Here is a 26,622-nt window from a genome sequence, read left to right on the forward strand (position 1 = left end):
TATTTGTTGGCAAAAAAGCTTGTATCAATAAGAATAACTACACAGAAATTTTAATACCAGCACACACAATGAGTGCTTAGCTACCTCTGTCTATAATCAGTTTTGAAGTTTGCATGGATGAGAGCCATTTTGATTCAGAGACTTCTCAATAGAGAATATCCTCTGCCATCTTATTGATGAAGTCAAGAAAGGAAATACTTATCATTAAAAAAAAAAAAGGCAAGAGGGTCACTCGTACATTTTTCATACCAAAAAAATCCAACCCTATTTATTTTATGCATTAAATAAAGTTGGTTTATTTAAAGAACTAGGTTGACACTAAAACAATTTGTTATTGAATTAGAGAATTCTTCTCAAAAAAGTTCCTTATCGAGATATATTATGTGAACAGAAAAAATTAACAAATCATGCAAGTCTTTTAAATTTAAATTACAATCTACAAACCTAAGATTCAGCATCTTATTCTGAAATGTTCATAATTCATAATGTTCATTTCATACAAATAAATAGCTAGTCTTCAAAATTCAAGAAGTAGGTCACACCAACCTACTTTTGTTCATGTCTCATTTTTATTAGGAATCAAAATTAAATTATGAACACAGTTGTCAGATTGAAATACTCAGAAACCACATGAACAATATATAGAGTTCAAATCAAATGCCGTCTTCTTAATCCTTCCACATAAAATAAAATTTCTGCAGAATATGGAATGAATTAAAAATGGCAATATGAGAGATACACTGGCATCATTTTATTTTATAAAAAATAAAGCTTCATGTTCACAACATTAAAATTACTCTACCTAAAAGTTGGTACAGCTACCTATAAACATTTTCTTTGATGCAGAAAGCAATGAACTGTACAATGTATATTATAGTCTTCTTTTTTTTCATTTCATTTTCACAAAAATTGATACTTTAATTCATGTTGTCTCTTTTTGTCTTCACATGGCAAATATTTCAGTCATATTTTTTCAATTTTTTGGATTTCTTTCTTTGGCTAATTATGTTAAGACATTGCTTTTTTACTTATTTGACTGTCAATTGGTTATTTCGTGCATGTGTTTTGATAACAGATTATAATGGTTGATCATCTGCTTCTCACAGTTGCAATTCTATGGATATTATATGGATTTTGATGGTAGAGATTTGATTCGGCTCCTGTATCGTGTCAGTTATAAACCTGGGGATACTTTATACTGTTTGATTTCATGCTGTTGCTGTTTCTTCTCAATTACAAATCCATTATTCTATGCTTCTGAATTAGATCAGTTACATCATTTAGTGGATACCCTCTATGCTGCTCCAGTATTTTCAGTGCTAGACAAGCACCTGTTAAGTCTATGCTCCTATTATTAGGTATGCCTCCCAGCCTTACACATCTGTGGATATTTTACTCCCAGTGTCTACTATTTCTGATCTATACTCGGATTCCTGGATGAGATTTGGTGACTGCTGTTGTATTATGTATCTTTGTGATTGCTTGACCACAGTACGGTATTTGCCGATCACAGCCTCCATTAGACATCTCCTGATTTTAGCGCTAAGCACATAAAAAAGTAATGACTTGCAACTTAGGAAGGAAAAATATAGGAGGTTGTTGGTTAAGTCAATTGCCGCAATGGTATCATAATCCAAGGCGTCACTCTGGAACTTTAATAACAAGAGATGGATAGATTTAAAGAAAAACACAATCACAAACCACACACAAAGAATCAGTCCCAAAAGACGCATCTCAAGCAATGCCTCCACCTCCAAAAAGTAGTTCTTTAGTTGAAAGATATCAAATCTTTGCTGGCTGTTGGTGCAAAAGTAGCATAGGATGAGAAAGAGAAGGATTGAGGCCACAAAGAATGGGATGAAAGTTTCCAGCAGGTTGTCCATGTAAGGCTGGATTTCTTGTGTGAATACCTCCATAGAACGATCCATATATGACAGGTGACAAAATTTCTTACCCTTCTCTGTCAGACCAACTGTCCAGAAGTAGTGAAGGTTGATGAATGTCAACAAGACCACTATGAGCAGAAGTGTGGCATTGGCTCTCTCACGTGTGCACATGCGGTAGATACGATTTGGGTAGTTCATTGAAATAAACACATCTCCTGTGATCACCACCATGACCCAGGGGGATAGATATCGAATAAAACTCATGAGAAATGTGTAGACTTTACAAGAGGCATTGGACATATGGATGATTTGGAAGCTGAGAGATTCTCTATGGACTTGGTAGTACCACATGTTTCCACAATCCACACAGAGCAGAATCATATCTAGGATTAGGGTCATGGCCAGAAAAAAGCAAGTGGACCAGACTGCATAGCTTAACTTGTACAGGAGGATAACAAGAGGCAGTGTAATGATTGTTCCCAGGAATAAGAGGATGGGGTATATGTAGGTTTCTACCACTATTGTGACACTGTGAATACCCCCCTCTAGTGGTGGGTAATCCTCTAGGGCTTGGTCGTCAGACAGCTCGTGACTAAAGTTACCATCAACTGTAAAAAAAAAAATTAAATCAGTAAATGATTTTGAAACATATGTTCAATGAAATATATTGTATATGGAGATAACGAACAAATGTTCAACTAATTTCCATATCATGTCATAAGAACTTGTGATTCAATTGAAACGTATTGATGATTTTCAAAATATGATACTAAATTATGAAAAATATGATACTAAATTATATACTGCTTGGCGTGGCAAATTTACATATGTTCATGTTACAGGTATTATATTTCTGCACACATGCTTCCCTCCTAGCCTACCTTAACTTCGATCCAAATAAAATTTGGATCAGAGAAAGCAGACAATTATGCCCAAGGCTGGTCAATAACCTCTTACCCTATTTATTTTGTAAAGTTCTTGGTCAAAATAAATAAATGATATACTGAACAGTATGCTTATGTGTGAGTACTTAAATTTTGTCATAAATTGGGCTGACATTAATCATCCGAGGTAAATAGTCACAATCTCTCTCCAAAATAATAAAATTTGAGAGGAATATCGTATAAAGATTGTTTGTGGTATTCCGAGCTAGTTCTTGTAATGATTTTTCTAATCAAATCACCAATATGATGATAATGATGACATATTTGACAACTCAGAAGATTTACAATATTAATTGCCTCAGGCCTATAATTTACTGTTGGTACTTATATACTGTGAATGAGGACATAAGAGAAATAATGATTTTATATTGATGCTCTGCAATGTGATCTGGAGGCTATGGGCAGGGTGAAAACGTCTGGACATGTACATTGGATGTTCTATCATGTTAATCTACTGGAAATGGAACTATTGGATAATAATACTTTGATTGATGTGTACTGTACAATTAGAGGTAAGGGTTTACAATGCTAATGTGCAGAACCCTGCTCAATGAGCATTTCACCTAAATTACAGGATTGATGTGAACTCCCTGGTGGGAATCAGTCAGAGCAGAGAACCAGGTTAGTTTATGCACATGGCCTTCAGGTGTCTGAACTCAGTCGACATCAAACAATATCAGTCGATATCAAACAATATCGACAGCTTCCAGTCCCTGGTAAAGCAATAGAAGTCCGAGTGCTGTTATACTCTCATGTCACTCCATGGTTCATTAGATGTGAAATGTGACAGAACCAGTTATAGGAGAGTGGTCTTCTCTTCTCCTCCTTGTAATAAGATTAGGGTGTTTTGATCTCTAGCGCGGTACAAAGATATATACTTTGTGATATATTTTTGATCGTTTCAGAGATTTGGTGCCCATCATCAAATTGTTTTGCTGGATTTTGGTCATAATCACATTAGCTATACATTATTTTCAATCTAAAACTCATATTGTCTTTGAGGATCAACTATATTGTAATTACGGCTCTATGCCCTGCAGAGGATAGAGTTTTTGAAGGGTTTGGTTAATACTGTCTGCAGCAATGTATGGTGTAGCTTTGTAGCTCAAGGTTAAAAAATTGTTCTCAAGTGAGCTAAATATAGATACAGTTTTTGAAATCAGACTCAATTGATCTTGAAAAATGTCCAAGATTGAGATTAACTGAATGATAGCTGAATGAATTATTAAAATGAAGAAGGAATTGTTTCTCCAAGGCTTTATTAAATGTGAGCCAAATTCGTAAGAAGAATGCTTACGTACAATAATATTTGGAATTCAGACTTTTAAAGAATCTGAATTGCCAAAGGATAAATAAAAAAGAAATAAAAGTATTTGATACTAAATTATTCTTTTATCTTGTGGGACTAAAGAAATGGTGATTCTTCTGATTGTAATACCTCAGAGGTTCCAGTCTCCTTCAGTACCATTTGTTTTTACTCGTACATTTTACATTTCTCTTAATATTTGACTAACTACAACACAAAGGGGGGAGGCAACTGGACTTTTGATGCACAGTTTCGATAGTAAAATGCTATGTCTGAAAGTGGCCCCTCTGGTCCCACCTGATGCTATGTGCCTGATAAATATATATATTTTTTTAAAATTTCTTGTCATTGTATATATGTATACTATACTTTATTTTTCAAAAAGATTACCTGTAAATGAGATTTAATAAAAAAAAAAAAAATTAAGAATCTTTTTTTTTTTTTGTAAATACTGTAAATGTATTTTATTAAGCTTGTCCAATATTTGGCAGATATTGATTTTGAGCTAAATACCGGTTTGCATGGATTTGATTTAGCGCATAACTTAATGTTCTTAAATATAAATATGTATATTATGTAAGACATGTAGCATTGTACTTGAAATAGTGGAAGTTTCTTTTCACCAAAGGTGCTAAAAAGAATACACAGCCAAATGTAATACATTTACAGTAAAAATATTTTTATATTTTTATTTCCAACACATGCATAAAATAGACAAACTAGGGACTAAATTAAGATATGAGATTATTTTGATATGTGTTGTTCCTGTTTCACTGCTGATTTTCATTTAAAATGTCAGAAACATAGTATTTCATTGGTTCCAAACCATAGAGTTACATCTTCATATTTTGTTAAATTAGTTAATGTATCAATGTATTAATCCAACCCTTGATATCACTTTAATCAATTCCCTCAACATTTATGACAAAAAACAGAAAGCATTTTTGGTTAATATTATGCAAAAAAATGTAGGCCTTCAATTGTAACTTAAAAATGAATTTTAGATGAGCTTCATTTAATAAATATGAGCTAGCTGATACATCAATTTTCAATTGGAAAATTCTCAGAATTTACTGACCAAGACAATAACTATATTAAGAAAAAGGGGAGCTCTTTTTAATTACAATGTTTCAATTACAAAAGAATTCCACTCAAGATAGCAGAAATCAATCATCTGAGTACATTTACAAAATTAAGCTAACAGTTCTGGATTTTATTGTGAGAATAATTTAACAGACTTACTATAATAATACATGCTGGAAGTCCACTCAAATAATCCAGTTTTTAATTATTTACCAGTCAATAAAATATCCCATGAATTTTTACTGAATGTGCAGTTGTGCTGCATAGTTACAAATTATCTTAGCTTTATTCCCCATTTGAGACCTTGTTCTCCGAACACTATGACCACAGAAGGAGGAATACTTTGAAAACAAGGCCAGCTTCAGTAACAGGCTGCAGTGTGTTGTTAGTTGAATGTACTGCCTGTGTTTGACAGGCAGGAAAATTCCACAGTTAATGAAAAACGAATACAATCCTGATGAGAGGGAAATCAGTGATCCATGACCTCCCCCTTAAGCTGTATGATCCAGCTGTGTAAGCTCTGATAGAACACTGGGGATATGTCCTCTTTATTGCTGCTCAAGGCAATAAACAAAAGATTCAGTAGCAGCAGCAGCTTTATATAAATGCTTTGCTTTTCCTTATTAGCTCACCTGAGTGGAAGGCTCAGGTGAGCTTTTCTGATCAAAATTTACCCGTTGTCTGTCATTGTCATCATTGGCATTGTTGTTGTTCCCATTCAAAACTTTTCACATTTTCATCTTCTCAAGAACCACTGGGCCAATTTTAACCAAACTTATCTCAAAGTATTCTAAGGTGAAGGAGATTCAAGTTTGTTCAAATGATGGGCCATGCCGAGGGGAGAGAATTCTGAATAAGTGAAAAATTAATGCCATCTTTTAAAATTCTTTTTCTCAAGAACCACTGTTCCAGGAAAGATGAAACTCATGTGGAATCATCTTCAGGTAATGTAGATTCGAGTTTGTTCAAATTATTTCCCAAAATAAGTTTCAAGAATGCTTGTGTCATAAAAATTTATTATTGTTAGGGTACGTATTGTTGGAGCAACTTTCAAATTGTTTTAGGTTTCATAATTTACAGTTATACATTACCCTTACGTATACTCTTAGTATATATAGTGAAAATTATAGAAATTTTTATTTAGACTTCAAATATCAAGGATCTTTGACATTTTGAGGAAATTTGAAAAAGCACAGTTCTTTAACATCATTCAAAAAATAATGACGAAATTGACTCAAAGTGGAACATTATATTATAATGTTTGATTACATCAGTAAATGCTTAGGAAAGTTATTGCCCCTGTCAGTGATTTGGCTGAGGAGTACTGGTGACGTAAATATCTGGATTTGACGTTCCATTCAGCGATCAAAAACATGCAATCTTTGAAAACAAAATCCTAATCATATTCAGATAATCAAAATGGAAATTATGTAAGCAAATAGTCACAGATGAAGATGACATGACTATTTAATTCTGAAGGATAAAGTTGTCATTTTCAAATTGGTGTATTCCTGATGGAGGGATCTGTTATGTTTGTGTGGGATAATTATGGTCGGGATTTTATATCTTCTTGAAAACAACATCTGATTTCTCAAATGATGATGACAAAAATTAGCGGTGGTTATCAATTGCAATCTGAAATATCTCCTCAGATGAAATTGCTGTCATTACGGCTATTGAATTGCCATCTTCAATCCCTTATTACGCTGTCTGAGTTATTTTCATTTGAGTCCTTCCTGTACTTCAAAGTATAATCATGTGTGTGGTGTATAGAAATTAATCTTGAAAGATTTCATTTGTATCAAATTCTTGGAAGCTAGATATTATATCTTGAATATTTTTTTTGGTATCATATTTCAAAAAGAAACTAGCTGATGACATTTTAATAAAATTGATTTAGCTGTTTTTAATGCTTTAAAACAAGAATTTTCAGTCTTTTCTCTCTTTTTGTATTATTTTTTTTTTTCTTAATAATGGCAAGTCAGCAAGTACTTCTTTCACATTACAAATGCAAAATTCTGACATGTCATTCTAGTATAAAAGATTTTTATTTAACACAAGGCATTCTGTAGTCAGAAGTGCAAGTTGAGGTTAGAAGCATGTTAGAGGAACCATTACATTTAATCAGTGTATTCTGACATTGACATAGCCATATCTCTCCTTGTAACTGTCAATTGTCATGCTTCTGACTGCCAGGGAATGGGCCAACAAAATCCCTTTAGGGGGCTAGGTGCTTGGTGTCAAAGGTCAGTTTCCCTTCTCCAGCAAAGACATAATTAGATATGGAAGAGCTGTGGACAGTCCACCGAGGGGAAATAGATCAGAAATGAAATGGAGGCAGACTTCTGTTTGGGCATTTCATGTTTAGAGTCATTATTGAGGTATCTGAGAGCTGATTATTAAAATTTTATTGTTTGTTTTGGTGATATGGAAGAGTGTTCAATTTATTTCTCTCAAGAGGAAAACAAATTTGGCGGCAGGCTTTGGTTATGGCTTAGTTAATGAATAAACTGGATTGTGTAGTGAATGCTTTAAGGCCGGTTTACACTATGCATCTTGACACATGCATCTTGGATGCATGTGCCAAGATTCACAGTGTAAAAGCCCCTTGTGTCAAATTAAATGGGTGTTGCATCTTGAACGATGGAATAGAACTTGTTCTATTCCGTGCTTCAAGATGCATGGAACTGACCAATGAAAAGAAAGGTCAGAGTTGATATTGAATTATGAGCCTTATTTTTTCATATAGTTTCAAAAATAGCTCCCCAAGATACACAAAAACAGAAAATACAGATTAATACTACAATTAGAAAAACTTATTTGATTATTATAATATAGAGGAGTTTTTGTTTTGGAATAAATATAAATTATATCTTCCAAGAATTATCATAAAAAGGAAATTAAGAATGATTTGTTCAGCTAAAATAAATCTGGAAATGAAATTTGAAGGTGTTATTATTTTTTTATGTAGAGAAATTTCATCTTTACAAAGCAGTCTAAAGATGCATGCATCAAGACACATAGTGTAAATAAGAAGATGCATGAGGCAAAATTGAAGCATGAGTTTACTAGATGCATGTGTCAAGATGCATAGTGTAAACCGGCCTTTAGCTTACCATAGCTCTGTGTTTAAAGTGTTTGAAATATTACTGTAGAAGCACAAATTTTCGTGGGCACAAAATTTCGTTGTTTTCTCATCAGAAATAGTTTCGTGGGCATTTATTTTCGTTGTTTTGAAAGTAACCCTATTCAATATATAGTCATATAAAATTTCGTGTGGGATTTAATTTCGTTGAATATTGTTAACAACGAAATAAACGAAATTTAATCCCCCACGAATATTTGTGCTTTTACAGTATTCCATATTATAACATATTTTAGTTAAATTTGCTACAGTAACTGTAGATTCCTTATTTTTTGCAAGTACTTATTGTAGTGAAAGCAGTTTTTAGCATGACATATCACGAGAATAATGATTTGCAAATGAACGGTTGATAAGGAGATTTCACATAGATTTCAGCACCGTAAAGTATTAAAGCGAGAAATATGACAAAATATTGTCAATTCTATAAGTTGTATTGCAATAATTAAATAAAGGGGGGGGGAGGTCCAGCCCCCAAGTGCCTGTGGAATTTTTAAGAGGCTGAACTCCAAACTTTCAAAATCTTGGATCTTCTAATATTTCTTATAAAATTCAACAACTCATGACAAATTTTTGCTTTGATGAAAAAAATATAAGTACATGTACTAGTATATGAGAATTTAAAGGTATGAAAAAATTGTACGGAAAGTTATAACTGTTTTTGCACAGAAACTTAAGTGGGTGTTCATTGAGGTGACCAAAGCTTGAAGCTCATTTATCAAAATGTCAAAATGGATGGTAAGAATTATAAATGTCAGTGTTATTGAATTGCATAGAACCATCCTAATCTTGTATTTGGTGACAGGCATACTGCATTTATGTACTAGCTCACAGAATATAGAACATTCCAATAGGAAATGAGACAATAACTATATCTGTCCTATTTAGCACCCTTGTCCCTATAACTGCCCTCCCAGAACCTATTCAGTCTTAAGAATAAGCACACTTAACTTCCCCCTCAAACATGTCTTGATTAAGATTTTAATTTTCCAAGAAATCTTGGAGCTGTATTAAATTTCATTACTCATGGAATCTCAAGTCCATCAACATTGGCAATGATGGACTTGCAATACATGTATTTCCAGTAAAACTGCATTACAGTGTCCAGTCATTTTTGGAATGAAAGTCACAAGTTTACAATTTTTGAGACATGTGTCGAACTACTACCATTCCTTAAGAACTACAACTGCATATTTATCTACAAGATGTAGACAGAAAATCAGAGTGGAGAAAAATAGATGACAATTTGAGAGAAAACAGGTTAAAAAAACCTGGGACTGTCAGCAAGAAATTAATTGGAGGTGGAAGAAATGAGAACTTCCCTCATATTGAGCACCTGCTTTTCTGAAGTGAAACATCTTCACTGGATATAGGACAAGCATTTACTGATATCCATTAAGGGTAGTTGCTCATGGTTACAGATTTATTATTGCAGTTTGTCATAATGGAAAGCTATATTACACAGCCTTGTGATGTAAGCTGAAATATGTTTTTTAGCTCTTCTGAGTCAAAGGCTAAAGAGCTAATGCTATGGCCATTTGTGCGGTGTGTGTCGTGCGGTGTGCGTTAACTTTTTAGAAAATGGGCCATAACTCAAGAACGCCTTGGCCAATCAGTGTCAAATTTGTCACAGGGTATCCTTGGCCCAAGGGCTACCATTTATACTAAAATAAGGGTTCACTTGGGACCCTTAAACAAGGGGAGATAATCAGGAAAACAAAACCAAAAGTACTGGTTGCTAAAAAATCTTCTTCTCCAGAACCACCAGGCAGATTTTCACCAAACTTACAAACAAGGATCAGAATATGTTGAAGATTAAAAATTGTTCAAGGCATGACCCTGGGGCAAAGGGCGTGTGGTCTCAAGGTCACTTCAAAGTTGACCTAAATTTACAATTGATAAAAACATTTATATTTTGCTTACTATAAGGACTAGGATCATCAAATCTTGTAAGTTGATGCATCTTAAGACTTCATATCATGTTAAATTAAAAGTAGGTCACAGTGACCTACTTTTTTAATTTTGCAGGCATTTGTTTTCAAAATGATTTGAAGGCATATTTTGGACACTTTAAGGCCTATGACCATCAAACTTTCTTAGTTGATGCATCTTGGGTCCTTGAACAACATCAACTTAAAAGTAGGTCACCTTGACCTACTTTTTGAACTTTATGACTTATCCTTTTTAAAACATTTAATCCCATTATTGAAGACACTGACTCACTGAGAGGGTTAGAATCATCAAATCTTGTAAATTGCTGCATCTTGGGACCTTAAAACATATTTATGAAAAAGTAGGTCACTGTGACCTACTTTTTGAATTTTGCAGGCATATGTTTTCATATTGTTTAAAAGGCATATTTTGATTACCTTCAGACCTACGATCATCAAACTTGGTCAGCAGATGCATCTTGGGACTTCGAAAAATGTTGACTAAAATGTAGGTCACGGTGACCTACTTTTGACATTTTATGGCTTTATTTAAGTATCTTCGGTATTTATTGGCTAAGAATCATCAAACTTTGTGAGTTGATGCATCTTGGGTTTTCGGAGAGTGACGACCAAAAAGTAGGTCACGGTGACCTACTTTTGACATTTAATAGCTTTATTTAAGTATCTTAGGTATTAATAAGCTTAGAATCATCAAACTTTGTGAGATGATGCATCTTGGGTTTTCAGAGAATGTCAACCAAAAAGTAGGTCATGGTGACCTACTTTTGACATTTTATAGCTTTATTTAAGTATCTTAGGTATTTATAAGCTTAGAATCATCAAACTTTGTGGGTTGATGCATCTTGGGTTTTCGGAGAGTGACGACTAAAAAGTAGGTCACGGTGACCTACTTTTGACATTTTATGGCTTTATTTAAGGATCTCTGGTACTTATTGGCTTAGAATCATCAAACTTTGTTAGTTGATGCATCTTGGGTTTTCAGAGAATGTCAACCAAAAAGTAGGTCATGGTGACCTACTTTTGAATATCTCGGATACATATTGGCTGAGAATCATCAAACTTTGTCAGTTGATTAGCCGGGCTTATTGCTCAAAGAGCAATTGCCGGCTTATGTGATCCTGTTCAAGGCAGGATGTTGACCCCATAGTCGCCATTTTAAAGTTACGTGCAAAAATATAGTTCTTACTCTCAACCGCTTTTGAGATAATACAAACGCTAAATAAAGCAACAAAAATAAAACGAAGTTTTATCTATATAAAATAAACATTAGAAGTAATGACTTTGAAAACTTCATAAATCAAAGAACATAGTTCATTAGCGTGAGGATTTTTGATAATCAGTGTTACCGTAGTTCTCTACACATACGAGGTAAAGTAGGAGAGGGAACCAGACTGGCCTGTTTGTTTACATTCAGCTGCGGTACCAGATAAATTCTGATTCTGACAAAATCGGACCGTGGTATTAGGATTGAAAAACTCATTTTCAGTGTCTTATCATTTATATTGATAGTTTTAAAATAATTTTTTCATCAGAATATAAACGTGATTCATGTAAGAAATCCATTCTACTCTGTAAATAAGCCCGGCTCTCTGTACTTCTGAGTACTTTGATATATTTTGGGCTTTCGAAAATCACCAACTAAAAATTAGGTCACAGTGACCTACTTTTAACATTTTATGGTTATAATTAAGTATCTCCACTACTTATTGGCTTGGAATAATCAAACTTTGTCAGTTGATGCATTTTGGTTTTTCCAAGAATGTAGATGAAAAAGTAGGTCAAGGTGACTTACTTTTGAATATCTCACATACTTATTGGCTTAGAATCTTCAATCTTTGTCTATTAATGCATCTTGAGTCCTCAGAAAACTTCAATCTTAAAGTAGGTCATTGTGACCTACTTATTTTTTTTTTATAGCTTTATTAAATTATCTTCAGTTATAATTGGCTAAGAATCATCAAACTTTGTCAGTTGATGCAACTTGGCTCTTAGAATACTTAGGGTTAGAGGCTTCAAATAGAAGTGATAGGTTGTACAATTTATCAGAAGAGTGATTCAAGGCCCTTGGGCCTCTTGTAATTTTTTTTTTTATCACAACAAAGAATCATATGATGACTAGGTATCTATGACTAGATGCAGAAACAGACATCCTTCAACTTTGGTTCTCAAGCGGGTTATAAAGAAGCATAGGTCAGGGTGTCACCCAGTATAACCAAAAGGTCAACCCCAATACAAGAGGTCTTTTCTGAATACAGAAATATCAAATAACCTAGATAGCACTAAACTAGTGAGGACAGTAAACTTTTAGTTACAGTAGGAATCCCTGTGAGGGATTTGATGAACCATCAGCCAAGACATTGAGGAAGAACAAATGCTGCAAGAGAATAAACACATGGATAGAATTTGACTGATGTTTTTCATACTCATCTTTAGGCCATTATATAATATTTACATTTGCTGATGTCTTTCCTTATATAACAATGCTAATAAAATTGAAATTCAATGTTCAATGACATGCAGTTGGTCACATGATCAGACTTTCTTGCGAATGGAAAGCAAACTGCACGAGCAATTTGGAAAGTTCTGAATTGTTGATGGATTTTCTCTATTATTTCCTGATCATGACAAGGAGCACACAGCGGGTGTGACCAATCGGCAGGGGGATGTTCACTCCTCAATGGCACCTGATCCCACCTCTGATGTTTTTGGAGGTCCGTGTTTGATCTTTACCAATTTTGTATTGTTTTATGGACTTTTGAGCTTGAATTTTACTGTCAGTGTTCATTATCTCAATATATTACCTGCACTTTATAAGTGGAGCGACTCAGAATCAGATGATGGAGGGCAAGAGAAAATCAGTAGCAACCCCAGTGCATCAGGAAGATGAACGCCTTGGATGAAATTCAGACAAACTTAACTGGCAGCATGATTTTGATATTAAGCTTCGATGATTTATGTATTCCTTGAATGATTTATCTAATTTCTGAATACATGTAGTGGTATTTCAACCTAATGACTGATACTTTAAACATGTCTAAGTTAAAATTGATTTTATTTTCTGACATGTTCAAGTTTACCGGTATGTTGTTTATGCCTCATAAATTTGTAAATGGAATATGCAGTTGGATTTTTTTTTAAAGGGAATACTTTTAGATAAGAAAGATTTTATTTGGCATTGATACTTTAAAAAATGCACTTATTCCATTAGTGCCTGGGGGTGCTTTATAGGACAAATATGGTAATGCACTCATCACCTTCAATTGAGAAATCTCAATTGACACTGTAAGCTAAATGTTCTTCAGTGCTTGTTTTTAAAAATTGAGAAAGACAAGGCCAATTAGGCTAGGGTTCAACTACTGATGTATTTGCTGCTCATTGTTACATCATGAATACATGTACCACCTAATCCAGCAACTGTGTCAGTTTTGGTCTCCAAGATTAATGCTTAAGGATGTAAGATATTTGTAACAAGATAATTATGATGACAAAGTTTTTTTGCTGCAACAGACAACTGTGGATTTTAACAGTGACAAATATAAATCATTCTCATTTCCATGGTAATCTTCAGTTCTTAAAAAAACATAGCTAAGAAATTGTCACACTGTAGATCAATAGCATTGTTAGAAAGTTTGGAGATACGTTATAACAATTTAAGAGATCATGTTTTGCTTTTGTCAGCATTTAAGTTTTTTTAAGCAGTAACTTTTAGCAGATTTCTCTTAATCCTACCCAACTTTTTGGGGCATGAAAAATATAAGGATAGATACTGACTCAGACCTATATTTTAAAGTTGCCTAAGCTGTTAAAAGCTGCCTGAAAAAGCATGCCTATAGAGACACATCTACTGCAGTCTTCAATACAGAGGTCTGAAGAGGAAATGGCCCTCTTATATGAGAGTTATTTATGCCAACAATTTTGTGTTTTGCACAGAGCTTTTTCTCTGAAAAATGTAATAGTATGTACAGTTTGAAGATTTTATTAGAGAATGCAATGTCACTAAAATGTGTTAACTGAAGCTCTGTTCATTGTAATAGAGTTGTTTTGAGTATTTTAGGGTGAATGCCATTTCAACATTATGTTATAGCCATACTTCTTCACAACATGCACTCAAAGTTCCAATGGATACATTACATCTTGTTTTATCAACAGTTGCACTTTGACAGCACCCCTAGATAAAGTCCAGGACTGCCTTTAATTGCCTTGATGGTCTTCTCATGTTTTGAATTCATTCACTCGTTTATGCTGTGTGTCACTCAGTATAAAACTGATGACATTGAATATGTACTTGGATTTCAAAAGGAATTTGCAAGTTCTTGCACTCTTAGAAAGTGCATCGTATTCTCTTTGAAAATGCAGCTCTTGTGGGTATAATATAATGTCTCACTATTGATTAACAACAAAATGGGCATACAATGAAATGCCTTTAACAGCTATAACTCTCGACAATCTTTCTGGAATGATAGTTTGATCAATAAAGTCATCTGTCACATTCAATGTATTCATTTATTTAAATGTGCACTTCAGTTTCTCAAATGAAGCACTATGGACAATGTCGGATAATGTGGGTAGAATTCACTTTCATATAATGCAAGAATCTACTCTAAGAGCATTAACTCTTAGGAAATTTATAAGGAGATGATAAATCCAAAAAGAGAATGTGTCAGAGTTATCTTTCTTGTAATATTGGATTTCCACTTATCAGTGAAAGGTTGTCAAACCTTGCATTTGTTGTATCCATGGCAGTATGACTTGTTCCGCCCAAACTTTTTCACATTTTCTGTTGAACTGTTTCCACATGCATTCTGGGATAACCACTGGAGGAAGCCGTGTTAACTCGGGATCAGGGTGTAGTATTTGGTAAATATCCTTCCAGTATATAGGCATGGTACTGAAAAAAGATGATTATTTTAAAGAGGCGAAAAAAAATTATACTCCTGTAATGCAAAATGAATAGTCAAACAAAAAATAAAATAAATATGACAATTCAATTATTTTAAATAGATTTGTGAGTTCAAAGTTAATTCTATGTTGTAAATATTTAAATTGTCACTCGTGTGTGTGAAGTATTAATTGTTTCAGAGAAATAATTTCAGCCAGCCATATACATGTATCTAAATCAGTTTCTTAAGAGTGGGTCACGTTACTCTGTCTTTTGATTACTGGCATTGTTTTTCAGATGATGGAAAAAAAAATTCTGAACATGTGGTTAATTTTTGCAGGCATATTGAAAATATTTTAATACATTTTAACCTGATGGAGCTGAGAAAAAACATCTTATACTGTACTTTTTTCCACGGGGTCATAATTCCATGGAAAAAACATCTTATATGCCTTATATTTATATTAAGTAGGACAAATTCGGAAAATATATCGTAAATTAATACCACGCGGAAAATAGTACTTCTACAGTATCTGAGGATTCGGTATATCAAGGGTAAAATACTTAAAGAATATGATTCACTGGTTTGGACATCCATATCACTTCAACATAAAGACCTGTGGTTTGCGATGATGACTTTCTTATGATCATAATATTAGTCGACATTATTTACAAAAGATCAATTATTGATGTCTGATCATGTCATATACCTCAAAGCATATCTTAGAACATAGGTAAATACAATGTATCTAAATTGACAACAGATTCTGGCAAAAATAAAATACCTTTAAAACAAGCATATGTTAATGATATTTTTGCAATTCTTGACATCATAATGCATTGACTGTTGAAAAAATTATGTCTTTCTAAATAAATAAGTCAGTCATAAAACGGTCAAAGTGAAATTGATACATCACATTTTTTCCCCCAGAAAATCATGGTGAAAATTCCTCAATTCACAATTAAAATGCACCTGATACCAGCAAGCATACTTTGCTGGGCAAAACTTGACCAAGATGGCAATTAACTTTGCAAATCTGTACACGAATAGTCATCAATTCCATTGAGAGTTATCTCTCTTACCAGAGGGGTCTGTAAACCTTAAAAGATCTCGTATAATAAAGAGGCCCTTCCCTGTTTCAAAGCTGTTAGGTTTAATGGCATAGAAGCAGTAGACTTCCTTAATCAATATTAACAACAGTTTGCATTTAATTGTGTAAACACAGTTGAATTTTTTTTTACATGAAGTATTATTGACCCATTGACTGCAGCTAGAGATAATGGCAAAGAGACACAATAGGACTCTGAAAAAGAGGAGTATATTGATGAAATAATAAATCAACAAAATTAATACTTATGTTTCTATCTGAAATTTAATACTTGACATTTAATATCATTTGGTTTAAAAAAGTGTATATTCAACGTACAAACACACGAACACTGGATGGATACCATTAGATCTTTGTATCACATTTTTCTTTTTGAGAGTTAAAGGCCCTTTCACAATTGGCGCACGAGCAGAAGCGACAAAATATTCGTACGATCAAATAACTTTGGTTAGGATCGTAAACTGCTGCCAAAAAATCGCATATGAAAAAAGTGTTCGTATGAAATTTGCACGATCCAAAGCGACTGTTGTGCATTAAACCTTGTGATATATCTTGCGTCAATATGCGACTGTTGTAGAATGAAAGCGAGTGTTGTAAGATAATGCGATAGGATTGCACAACTGATCAGGTAATTGGACGATTGAATGTGCGACAAAACGATTGGACGTGCGGTGCTCGTGCGCTCATGCATTCCATAGTACGAATGTTCGTGCAAGTCAGAGGGCTGGGTATTTATACCACCCGTTTCCGACGCTCTTCAGTTGACATAGTTAAGATGCTTATAATTATACACTGTATATATACCTGTTGCAAAGCATGGCAATTGAAGGTGATAAATTAAACAATGATAGTAAAACGTTGCAAGATTACATGAGACATGTTGAGCAACAGTCTCATGGTCGCAAAACACACGCAAAGACACCTGCGATTTATCTTACAATCTTAAAAAATCGTGCATCACTCTTACGAGTACATAAAACGTTGTAAGACCTTCGTACTAATTTTCGTGCGTTGAATTGCGATAATTTTGATCGCATTTGGTCGTGTCTGAATAGTGTGCATGTTGACTATTTTAAGGAGACTTGATGCGACCACTAAAACACATGCAATGAATGCGAGACATCATGCAACGCATGCGATAGCTCGTGCGAAGCTAAAATTTTCCGATCGCAAAGTGTTGTAAAGTGCTCGTGCGCCAATTGTGAAAGGGTCTTAAGGTGAACAATGAAAACATGCACAGATGTATGTGTTTTGTCCTCCATTTTCATTGAGTGGAGGATATTAATTTTGTTCTGTCTGTCTGTTCATTTGTCTGTATTTCTGTCTGTCAGTAAATTTATTTCCATTGCCACGTGATATCTCGAGAAGCCTTTGAGATTTTGCAATGATATTTTAACACAGCAACTAAGGAAGATGCCTTTCAATTTTGAGGTCAAAAAGTCAAAGGTCAAGTCATAAATTCTGTCTGTTTTAACTTTTTTGTGTGCTCTTTTGTGAAAAAGTCGGACAATGTTCAAATCCTGCAGGATTTCTGGGACAAATGTAAAATAAACATGTAAACAATATGTTGAATGTCGATGAACAAATCCTTTCAAAAATGCAAAAAGAAACATTTTATTGTTGCAGACTTTATATGCATCAAAAGTAGAAATGACAACAACATCAATTTATATATTGTTGATCGTATATATACCTATTTATCTTATAATACATGTATATCTAAATACATTGCACAGTAATGCCTCAAAAATGTAGAATTTTTTATTTAGCCTATTTTACTTTGGCTAACACAATTCATTAAGATAATTTCAGGAATGTGTCATTCATCTGTATATAACCATTTAAAGAGACACCATGACACACAAAGGGGAAAATTGGCAAACGTAGAATTTTTGCATGACCTGTGTGAATTTTGTTTAATTCCTGAATGTATTAGGTTTCAGAAAATTAAAGGTTTTTGATTGATTGTTGATTGATTGTATGTTGTTTTACGTCCAATTCAAGAATTTTTCACTCATGTAGAGACGTCATGATATACCAGTGAAGGGCTTCAAATTTTGACCTTTACTCGGCACTCAGGGCCATTGAGCAGTGAGGGTTCTTTATCTTGCCAATGCCTGCCGTGACATGGGACCTCAGTTTTCAAGGTCTCTTCTGAAGGACCAGCAACTTTCATCTCAAGTGCTGAGGGCATGGCGAAGGAACAGTTGCTAACCATTATTTATGTAGGTCAGTCACGGCCGAGATTCAAACTCACGACTTCCCGATCATGGAGCAAGCACTCTGCCGACTACCATGAACAGTCTACAGGTTTCAGAATTCTAAAGAAGTCTATTTTAAATACAGGTTTCAGAACCTAAAAAGTCTATTTTTATGGAGAAAAATGTAAGTAAAAATCATTTCATTATATATATATATATATAACAAAAATATTGTTTTACTTCTTCCTCCCTACTGTGCCTATTCTTCTTGCTGTACAGTGCAGGTTAGTTGTCATATCTTCACTATATACTCATAATTTTCATAAATCTTTCACTGTATGATACAGCTATCTTAAAAGAAACACATGATTTTGACACGTTATGAAACTTGAAATGAAACACAGAGACCAGTCAGACTGTGTGTAGTAAGATTAGGAATTACAGGTCAGGATTTCATTTGAACAATGTTTACACTTTTATGTCTTTTCCTAGAAATTTTGAAATACATGTACTGTAAACCAGTTTTTATTCAAGTGCAATAAATACCAGAAAGTTTTACAACCTTCTTCAATTACCCTTGCGAATTTTAATCGCTGCAAAGCGTATATTTTACTGGGTGTTTGTAGAAAATGTTTAACTTAATAGGTTGAATGTTGAGGATTGATTTCATTCTACCAAATTGCAAATAAAAGATGATACAAATAATAATTAGTTTACAGTATACAGTGAGGAAAAGCCAATTGCTACAATATATTTTATCTGTCTGATTAGTAAGTACAAAGAAATGACTTTACCTTCACTTTTCGTATCAGCCCTGTATCCAATGTCAAAGTCTTAGAAAATTAAGGTTTACACTAAATTTGAAAATTTAAGACAGCACAGCTATAAAATAAGTTCAGTAATTCACTGGAGGTTGCATCAAGACTTAATTTATTTTTGCTAATCAATTTATCAAACAAAGCAGTTATATTGATGTTCAGCAGGGAGGAAGAGACACTACGTGAGCTTTTGATGCCTTTTTATTAAGTAGGACAAATGTTATAGTTATACAAGGAGTTTCACAATTTTGTCACTGAAAGGTTTTTTTCATTATGTAGGCCAAATGTTACAGTAAACTGTCAGAATTCTGCCACTGAAACCAGAATAAAGTGACTTTTAAGAAAGGTGTTAAATAGAAACATTGATCCTGATGAAAAAGTTGATGAAAAATGCAAATTTTTGGGAGAAGTAACAGTTTTAGGTCATAATTCTCAAAATTAAAATAAAGGCAGTTATAAATATAGTGATCTGCTCATCCTAGAAAATTCTATAAGAAATACAGTCATGCATGCATAGATTTCTATCAGACATATATTACTACTATAGTACATAAAGTATAGAATGTACTTTCTTTGAATAACATGTTGAAAAAAAAACTTTCATGAAAATATGATGTACCGTATAATCCCTATTAACCACCCCTACCCCTATAAGCACCCCCTTAGGTCTTTTTCAATTGTCAGGAAATAAGGGCCCCCTGTAAGTGATTAAAATCAACAAGAATCGTATAAAAAAATGAAGAAAATGAAAACGCAATTTGTCTAATCATCCAATATCTCAGTGGACAATGAACAATTTAGCATAATTTGGGTGGATTATCTTCACTTTAAGTAAAGTTAGACATTATCTTAGTTGTTTCTTGTATTAATTTTTATTTTCAAAAAATGCTTAAAATTTTGCTAATCTTGAATCAGAGCACTGGAAGTTCTGTGAGTACATTTACATTTTAACAAAAAATGCATTCTTTGGTTGTTTTATTATAGGAATTAGTGTTGCAGCTGTTGCAGAAAAATACATAGTCCACATTTATATTTATACCTGTACCAATAATCATTTAAAGTAGGATTTATATATGAAATACTCAGTATACTGCAAGTATGAAAGGGCGAAGTTAACAGGGGGCGAAAATAACCATGTATACAGTATTATATATTATTGATAGTTATGTCTTTGCACTTTTTATCAATGGAACAGCCATTGAATATTCTGATTTTTTTTATGTAAAAAAAAATTATATGTGCAACATACAACACATATTGGGCATAGATTATATCATACATTACACTTGATATTTCTTTTTTTATTACCATATCAGAATACATGTACATGTAAATAACTTCTAGAGAGAAAAAAAAATATGATGTACATGTATCATACATACTTATATAACAAAAATTCTGTCTTTTATAACATTATATTTACATTTCCAATGTCTTTGTCTGAGATAAAATTACAAACTGTAAATGTATTTTATTTCCCCATCAATGTATTGGCATGGTTCCAAAAAAAACCATGTGCAGGGCAGAACAAACAGCTAGACAGAAGCAGGGCTTTGAGCACGCGGATTGGCGGAATCAAAGCATGTAAATATAAGGAATAACTGTCAGATTTTTCAATTTCATGACGATGATCAATCGATTGGCTTGGGTGATAATTTTATGCATAAACGCCTTTGGCGTTTATGCAAATTATCACACAACCCAATCGATTGATCACATCATGAAATCGAAAAATAAGACAGTTATTCCTTTAGTTGTACAATCAAAACTGTTGTTTTTTTTTATTTATTTATTTATTTTTCTTGCAGCAAACTTTTTTTTTAAGTATAAATTGATACAAAAGATATACACATACAATGCCTGATATATGGTGAAAAAAATTCATCCAGGAAACAAAAAGGTTTTTAGGTCACCTGAGTAAACTCAGGTGACCTATTGCTATCCGTTTTCGTCCGTCATCGTGCGTCGTGCGTTGTGCGTTAACATTTGAACATTTTCAGCTTCTTCTCTGCAACCACTGAACCAATTTCAACCAAATTTGGCATAAAGCATCTATGGGTGAAGGGGAACAAAAATTGTGAATTTCATGATCCCTGCCCCCCTGGGGCCTGAGGGGTGGGGCCAAAACCACTAAAATTAATGCAATCTTTAAAAATCTTCTTCTTTACTCCTGGACATCAAGCAGTCAAACTGTTTGCATGATTGTAATCAGCAATGAGTCCTCTACCAAAATTGTGAAATTCATGGCCCTGGGGTCAGGGGTTCTAGTGCTAGGGCGGGGCTAAATAATTAGGTAGTGAAAATGCATTATTTCTTTGAAAATCTTCTTCTCTGCTCCTGGGTATTAAATAAATCAACTAAGTACATAGTTATGATGAGCAAGAGTGTCTCTACCAAAATTGTGAATTTTATGGCCCCAGGGTCAGGGGTTCTGGTGTTAGGGCAGGGCTCTATTGATTATATAGTAAAAATACATGAATTCTTTGAAAATCTTCTTCTCTGCCCCTGGGTATCAAATAAACTAACTAAGTAAATAGTTATGATGAGCAAGAGTGCCTCTACCAAACTTGTGAATTTTATGGCCCCAGGGTCAGGGGTTCTGGTGTTAGGGCGGGGCTCTATAGATTATATAGTGAAAATACGTGAATTCTCTGAAAATCTTCTTCTCTGCTCCTGGGTATTTAATAAACTAACTAAGTACATAGTTATGATGAGCAAGAATGCGTCTTCCATAATTGTGTATTTTTTGGCCCCAGGGTCAGGGGTTCTGGTGTTGGGGGGGGGGGCTCTATAGATTATATAGTGAAAATACATGAATTCTCTGAAAATCTTCTTCTCTGATCCTGGGTATTTAATAAACTAACTAAGTACATAGTTATGATGAGCAAGAATGCCTCTTCCATAATTGTGAATTTTATAGCCCCAGGGTCAGGGGTTCTGGTGTTATGGTGGGGCTCTATTGATTATATAGTGAAAATACATTAAATCTTTAAAAATTTTCTTCTCTGCTCCAGGGTATTAAGCAGATGAACTACAAATAAAGTTATGATGAATATAGTTATAATAGACAAGGGCCCATATCTTACAGAATTGTGAATTTCAAGGCCCCAGGGTCAGGGGTACCATAGAGGGGGGGGGGGGGCTGTACTTATATACTGAAAATGAATGAATGGTTTGAAATCTGCTCCTTGGTATTAATCAGATAACAAGGCCAAAGGGTCAGGGGTTCATGTATGGTAGGGGCACTACTGATTATTGCTGAATATTACTGATTAGTTGAAATGCATTTTTTTCCCTTACCCTGCATATGGGTATTAAGTAAACAAACTAAGCAACTGCTAAGTGTATTGTTATGATGATCAATGGTGCCTCTTTCAAAATTGTGAATGCCATAACATCTGGCTTAAAACATGAATCAAGTTTAATCACTGGAAAGTTGTTGCATAATGCTCAGGTGACCTATAAGGCCCATGGGCCTCTTGTTTGAATATTCTGATCAGTAATATGTGTAAAGCACATGATCTACCAGTCTTTGTTTTATTAAAATATTCTGTGTATGAAATTGTGAAAAGTTGTGCCTTTAATCTTTAAGTGTTGACTGCCTTTGCCACAACCGACTTTTCAAACCCAATATTAGTTTCTGGGTGTATGCAGTAGCAGCTTAATTAGATTTAGCTATTGCTTCCAGAAGAAAATTGGCAGGAAAAAAATGTGATCTTATTTCTCTGTCACCACGGGTTTATGAGTTTAATCTGTGATCTTATTTGACCAGAGAATTTATCTTTTTTTTTCTCCCCTAGATAGAATGTTATGATCAATGTCATGTGAAGCCTCATCTGTGCAGGACCAATACCCCTTGATGAGATCTAGTCATATCTTTTGTCCAATAAGAAACGGTTCCACAGGAGTGAGATTTACGGCACATGGGACTTTGTCAGAGATATGTAATTTCCATCACTTGGACTTATGCCATATTCATTTCCTTTTTATCAAACCTTGATATGATCCCAAGCTTAATTCACTTCATTGAAATGTCAGGATTGGACAGATTTGAAATTGACTGCAGTTTTCTTTTTCTTACTTTCACTATATGGTTTTTTGTCCCCACGCTTTCATGAAAGCAAGGGGACATTAAATCTAATTCGTCTGTATGTCCGTCTAGCTGTCCGTCCTTCACAAAAACTTTAACCTTGCCCATAACTTTTGATTTAGTGGAGCTATGACTTTCATATTTCACATATATATTTCTTGTGACAAGACCATTCTGTGGGTACTACCAAATTTGACCTTGACCTTGGATTTTGACCTACTTTTACACAAAAATTTTAAACTTTTCCTTTGGCCATAACTTTTGAACGGTAGATGCTAGGACTTTTCACTTATTTCACTTATGTGTTCTTTGTGGCAAGATCTTTCATTGGATACCAACAACTTTGACCTTTTGACCTTGACCTTGGAGATTTCTGTACTTATGAAAAACTTTAACCTTGGCCATAACGTTTGAAGGGTAAGGGCTAGGGCTTTCATACTTCACATATGTAATACTTGAGACAATACCTTTCTTAAGAAACCAACAACTTAGACCGTTTTACCTTGGAGTTTGACCTACCTTTCAAAAACTTATCCTTGGCCATAACTTTTGAACATTGGTGCTAGGGCTATCATATTTCACAATCGTATTTCTTGTGAGAAGACCCTACTTTGGGTACCAATATATTTAATTTGTTAATCTTCATCATGTTGCCATACAGGACCATCAGTGTTTCACAAACACATCTTGTTCCTGATAAATTTTGATTGAGAAGAGATATGGCTTTCATATTTGACATGTGCATTACCTGTGAAAAGATATTTCCGAGCATGCTATGATTTCCGACTCCTTGGCCTTGACCTTCACAATTGACCTTATTTTTTTTTTTAAATCAACTTCTCTGATAATTTCTAAATGATATATGATAGGGTGTTCATATTTGACACAATATGTCATAAAAAATGACATCTCACCCACAAAGACATCGAAAGCGGGGGACCACAATTCTTTGAATTTGCTTGTTTTATACACTGATTACTCCATACTGAAGTGTTCTAATTAGCTCTAGTAATATAAAAGGGTTAAAAATCCAAACACACAAATATCTGTGTATAAACCAACATTTCTGTTGTTTAATTTATTTGCTCATCAAGTTCTTTTAATTTGTTTGGTAAAGTGAGTAGATAATCCAGTGATTTCTCAGACCTCTTTGTTGAATTTTGCCTGCCCATTACCTTATCTTTCATCAAATGTTTTGATTCTAACAGATGAAAATGATGTAAGCTGAATATATATATATTTCCAATCTTGCCAGTTAATGTTCCGTGGTCTTACTTATTTTATAATAGACAAATTTCACATTCCTAAGAGTTAACTCCCATTGTTGGCATTATGCTCATTTTTCCCACTTTGTCCTTTGTAACTTAAATTACCTGGTAATACTTTTAATCTTTGAACGTTATCGGACAATTTCGATCTGTACCTGTATTGCTAGGGTATGGGGCAACATGAAAAACATAATGAACATATTCATACAGATTTTATTTCTAAGATACTGACCCAAAGTTGGTAAGGTTATAGAGGGAAAACATTGCCTTTTGCCGGTTGACCCCAGATTGACCCCGCAAAGGGGAATAAATTTTGTAAATGTGAAAGTTGTCTATAGAATATGACATCATATCAGACACATTGTGACATCACAGCAACCAATCACTTGCTAGAATTTCTCTTTCATGTTTATAAGAAAGAAAAAAAGAATCACTATGTTGGGATGATGAAAAATAGATTGATAATTATAGAAAATTAATAGTTGTGTTATAGAAACTGTGTGTAAATTATTTGGATTGAGTTCATAAAACAGATATTATTTTTAAAAGTCTGATATTAACTTGATTAATGACACCTGCTGCATATGCTGAAATTATCTTACCCAGTTATCTACTGTCACCATGTAAAGGAGTGTGTTCATTGTTCTTGACAGTATAAATTCGAAATTCAGAAGGAAATTCAAAGGACATACAGTAATAGTACAATTTTTTAGCAAGATGCAAATTGATCCCAAAAAAGTATGTTTAGCGGAAAGAATTTTAGTGATCTTATAATGTCAAGAAAAAGAATTAAGCTGTAATAACCATCGAACCAAAGCAGGATAGATAATATAAGCATCGTTCAATTTAATTGGTCTCAAAACCATCATTTTTAATGCCAAAACTGTATTCAAGGTAAAAATTCTAGCAAGTATATTGTATTTAAACTTCAGTTCTAAAATGTAGAGCTACAGTTTCAGAAGAGACCTCTGGTCAATAGATTTGTTTTAAGGTGCCCTTAATTATTTTAATATCAATCAGAAATAGTAGTTGTTTTAATCCTTCAATTATTTTTGCAAGAATTTGAAAAATTATTTGCTTGAGATTTTATAAGAATTTCAGGATTAAGGTATAAAGAAAGTAAATTGAAACCACCAGCCATATATCCATGATGAATGAACACTCTTATGAAAATTACACTGTCTATCAAAAAGAAAGAAAAAAATTATAATGCTGAATTCGAATGATTGTTTTTCTTTAATTTTGAGAAAAATATGCTAAAAATGCAAGGAGCTCTTTGATTTAATTATCTTACCTGTTTAGCTGAGTGTTAATTCATTCAGTACACAAAGTCCTAGAATCAGTCAGCTAGAATCTTATTGCTGAATTGAAGAGGTCACTGAATGAAGACCAATATTTTGGCGCTAGAAGGTCTGTAGACAGATAATTCCTCAGAACACCATGTAACAACAGCTGATTTGATTACCAACGAGCCCCTCAATAACAAGATATGGCTTAATGTAATACTGACCGATTACTTAGCTCAGTAAGAAAAGGCCACCACCGAAGCTCTCTACATTGAAAAGTAAAGCTAGCTGCTGAGTGAAGCTCTCTACATAGAGAAGTAATGTTAGTCAGTGTGGATTAGCTCTCTCTACATTAAATTTTGATGACACTAAAACATAGGAGGAGTGTATTGGGTCCCTAAGCCTGCATCTTAACGTGCAGGCTTTTTATTACAAACAGAATAAACCACTAATGGATCCATTGTCATATTTTTCTATGAGAGAATTTTATGAGGTTTTTTTTTACATTGCATTTGTTTATTAAGATGAAGAGTTTTGTTTGAGAAAAAGGTGTGTGTTGATGTTCTGGAACTTCTCATAACAGGAATTTATATCAAGGTTCTACCGTACTTCATTGTTTTCAAGATCAATAAATGAGCAGAGCAGGTTTCTTAAGTAA

The 26,622-nt window shown here is 33.8% G+C and overlaps 2 protein-coding genes across 3 annotated transcripts in view; one reads left to right on the top strand and one right to left on the bottom strand.

Annotated features, from left to right (window-relative positions):
• The window catches only part of LOC134229567 (RAB11-binding protein RELCH homolog), a 59,931-nt gene that overhangs the window by 30,086 nt on the left and 3,223 nt on the right, over positions 1-26,622 (top strand). The window lies entirely within an intron of this gene.
• LOC134229569 (uncharacterized) lies at positions 392-26,515 on the bottom strand. Of its 2 annotated transcripts, XM_062711317.1 has the most exons (3): positions 25,973-26,515; positions 15,032-15,201; positions 392-2,494 (listed from the first exon to the last, which is right to left on the bottom strand). In XM_062711317.1, exons 2-3 carry the CDS (start codon positions 15,195-15,197, stop codon positions 1,374-1,376), a joined length of 1,287 nt encoding a protein of 428 aa, XP_062567301.1. In that variant the 5' UTR covers positions 15,198-15,201; positions 25,973-26,515; the 3' UTR covers positions 392-1,373. The 2 variants fall into 2 exon arrangements, with proteins under 2 accessions (XP_062567301.1, XP_062567302.1); XM_062711318.1 differs by lacking the exons at positions 15,032-15,201; positions 25,973-26,515 and adding an exon at positions 5,379-5,798 and having other exon boundaries at positions 393-2,494.

This window comes from Saccostrea cucullata, unplaced genomic scaffold (assembly GCF_032062105.1).
Source record: "Saccostrea cucullata isolate Sc308-1 unplaced genomic scaffold, CSIRO_AGI_Scuc_v1 ctg36, whole genome shotgun sequence".
NCBI lineage: Eukaryota > Metazoa > Mollusca > Bivalvia > Ostreida > Ostreidae > Saccostrea > Saccostrea cuccullata.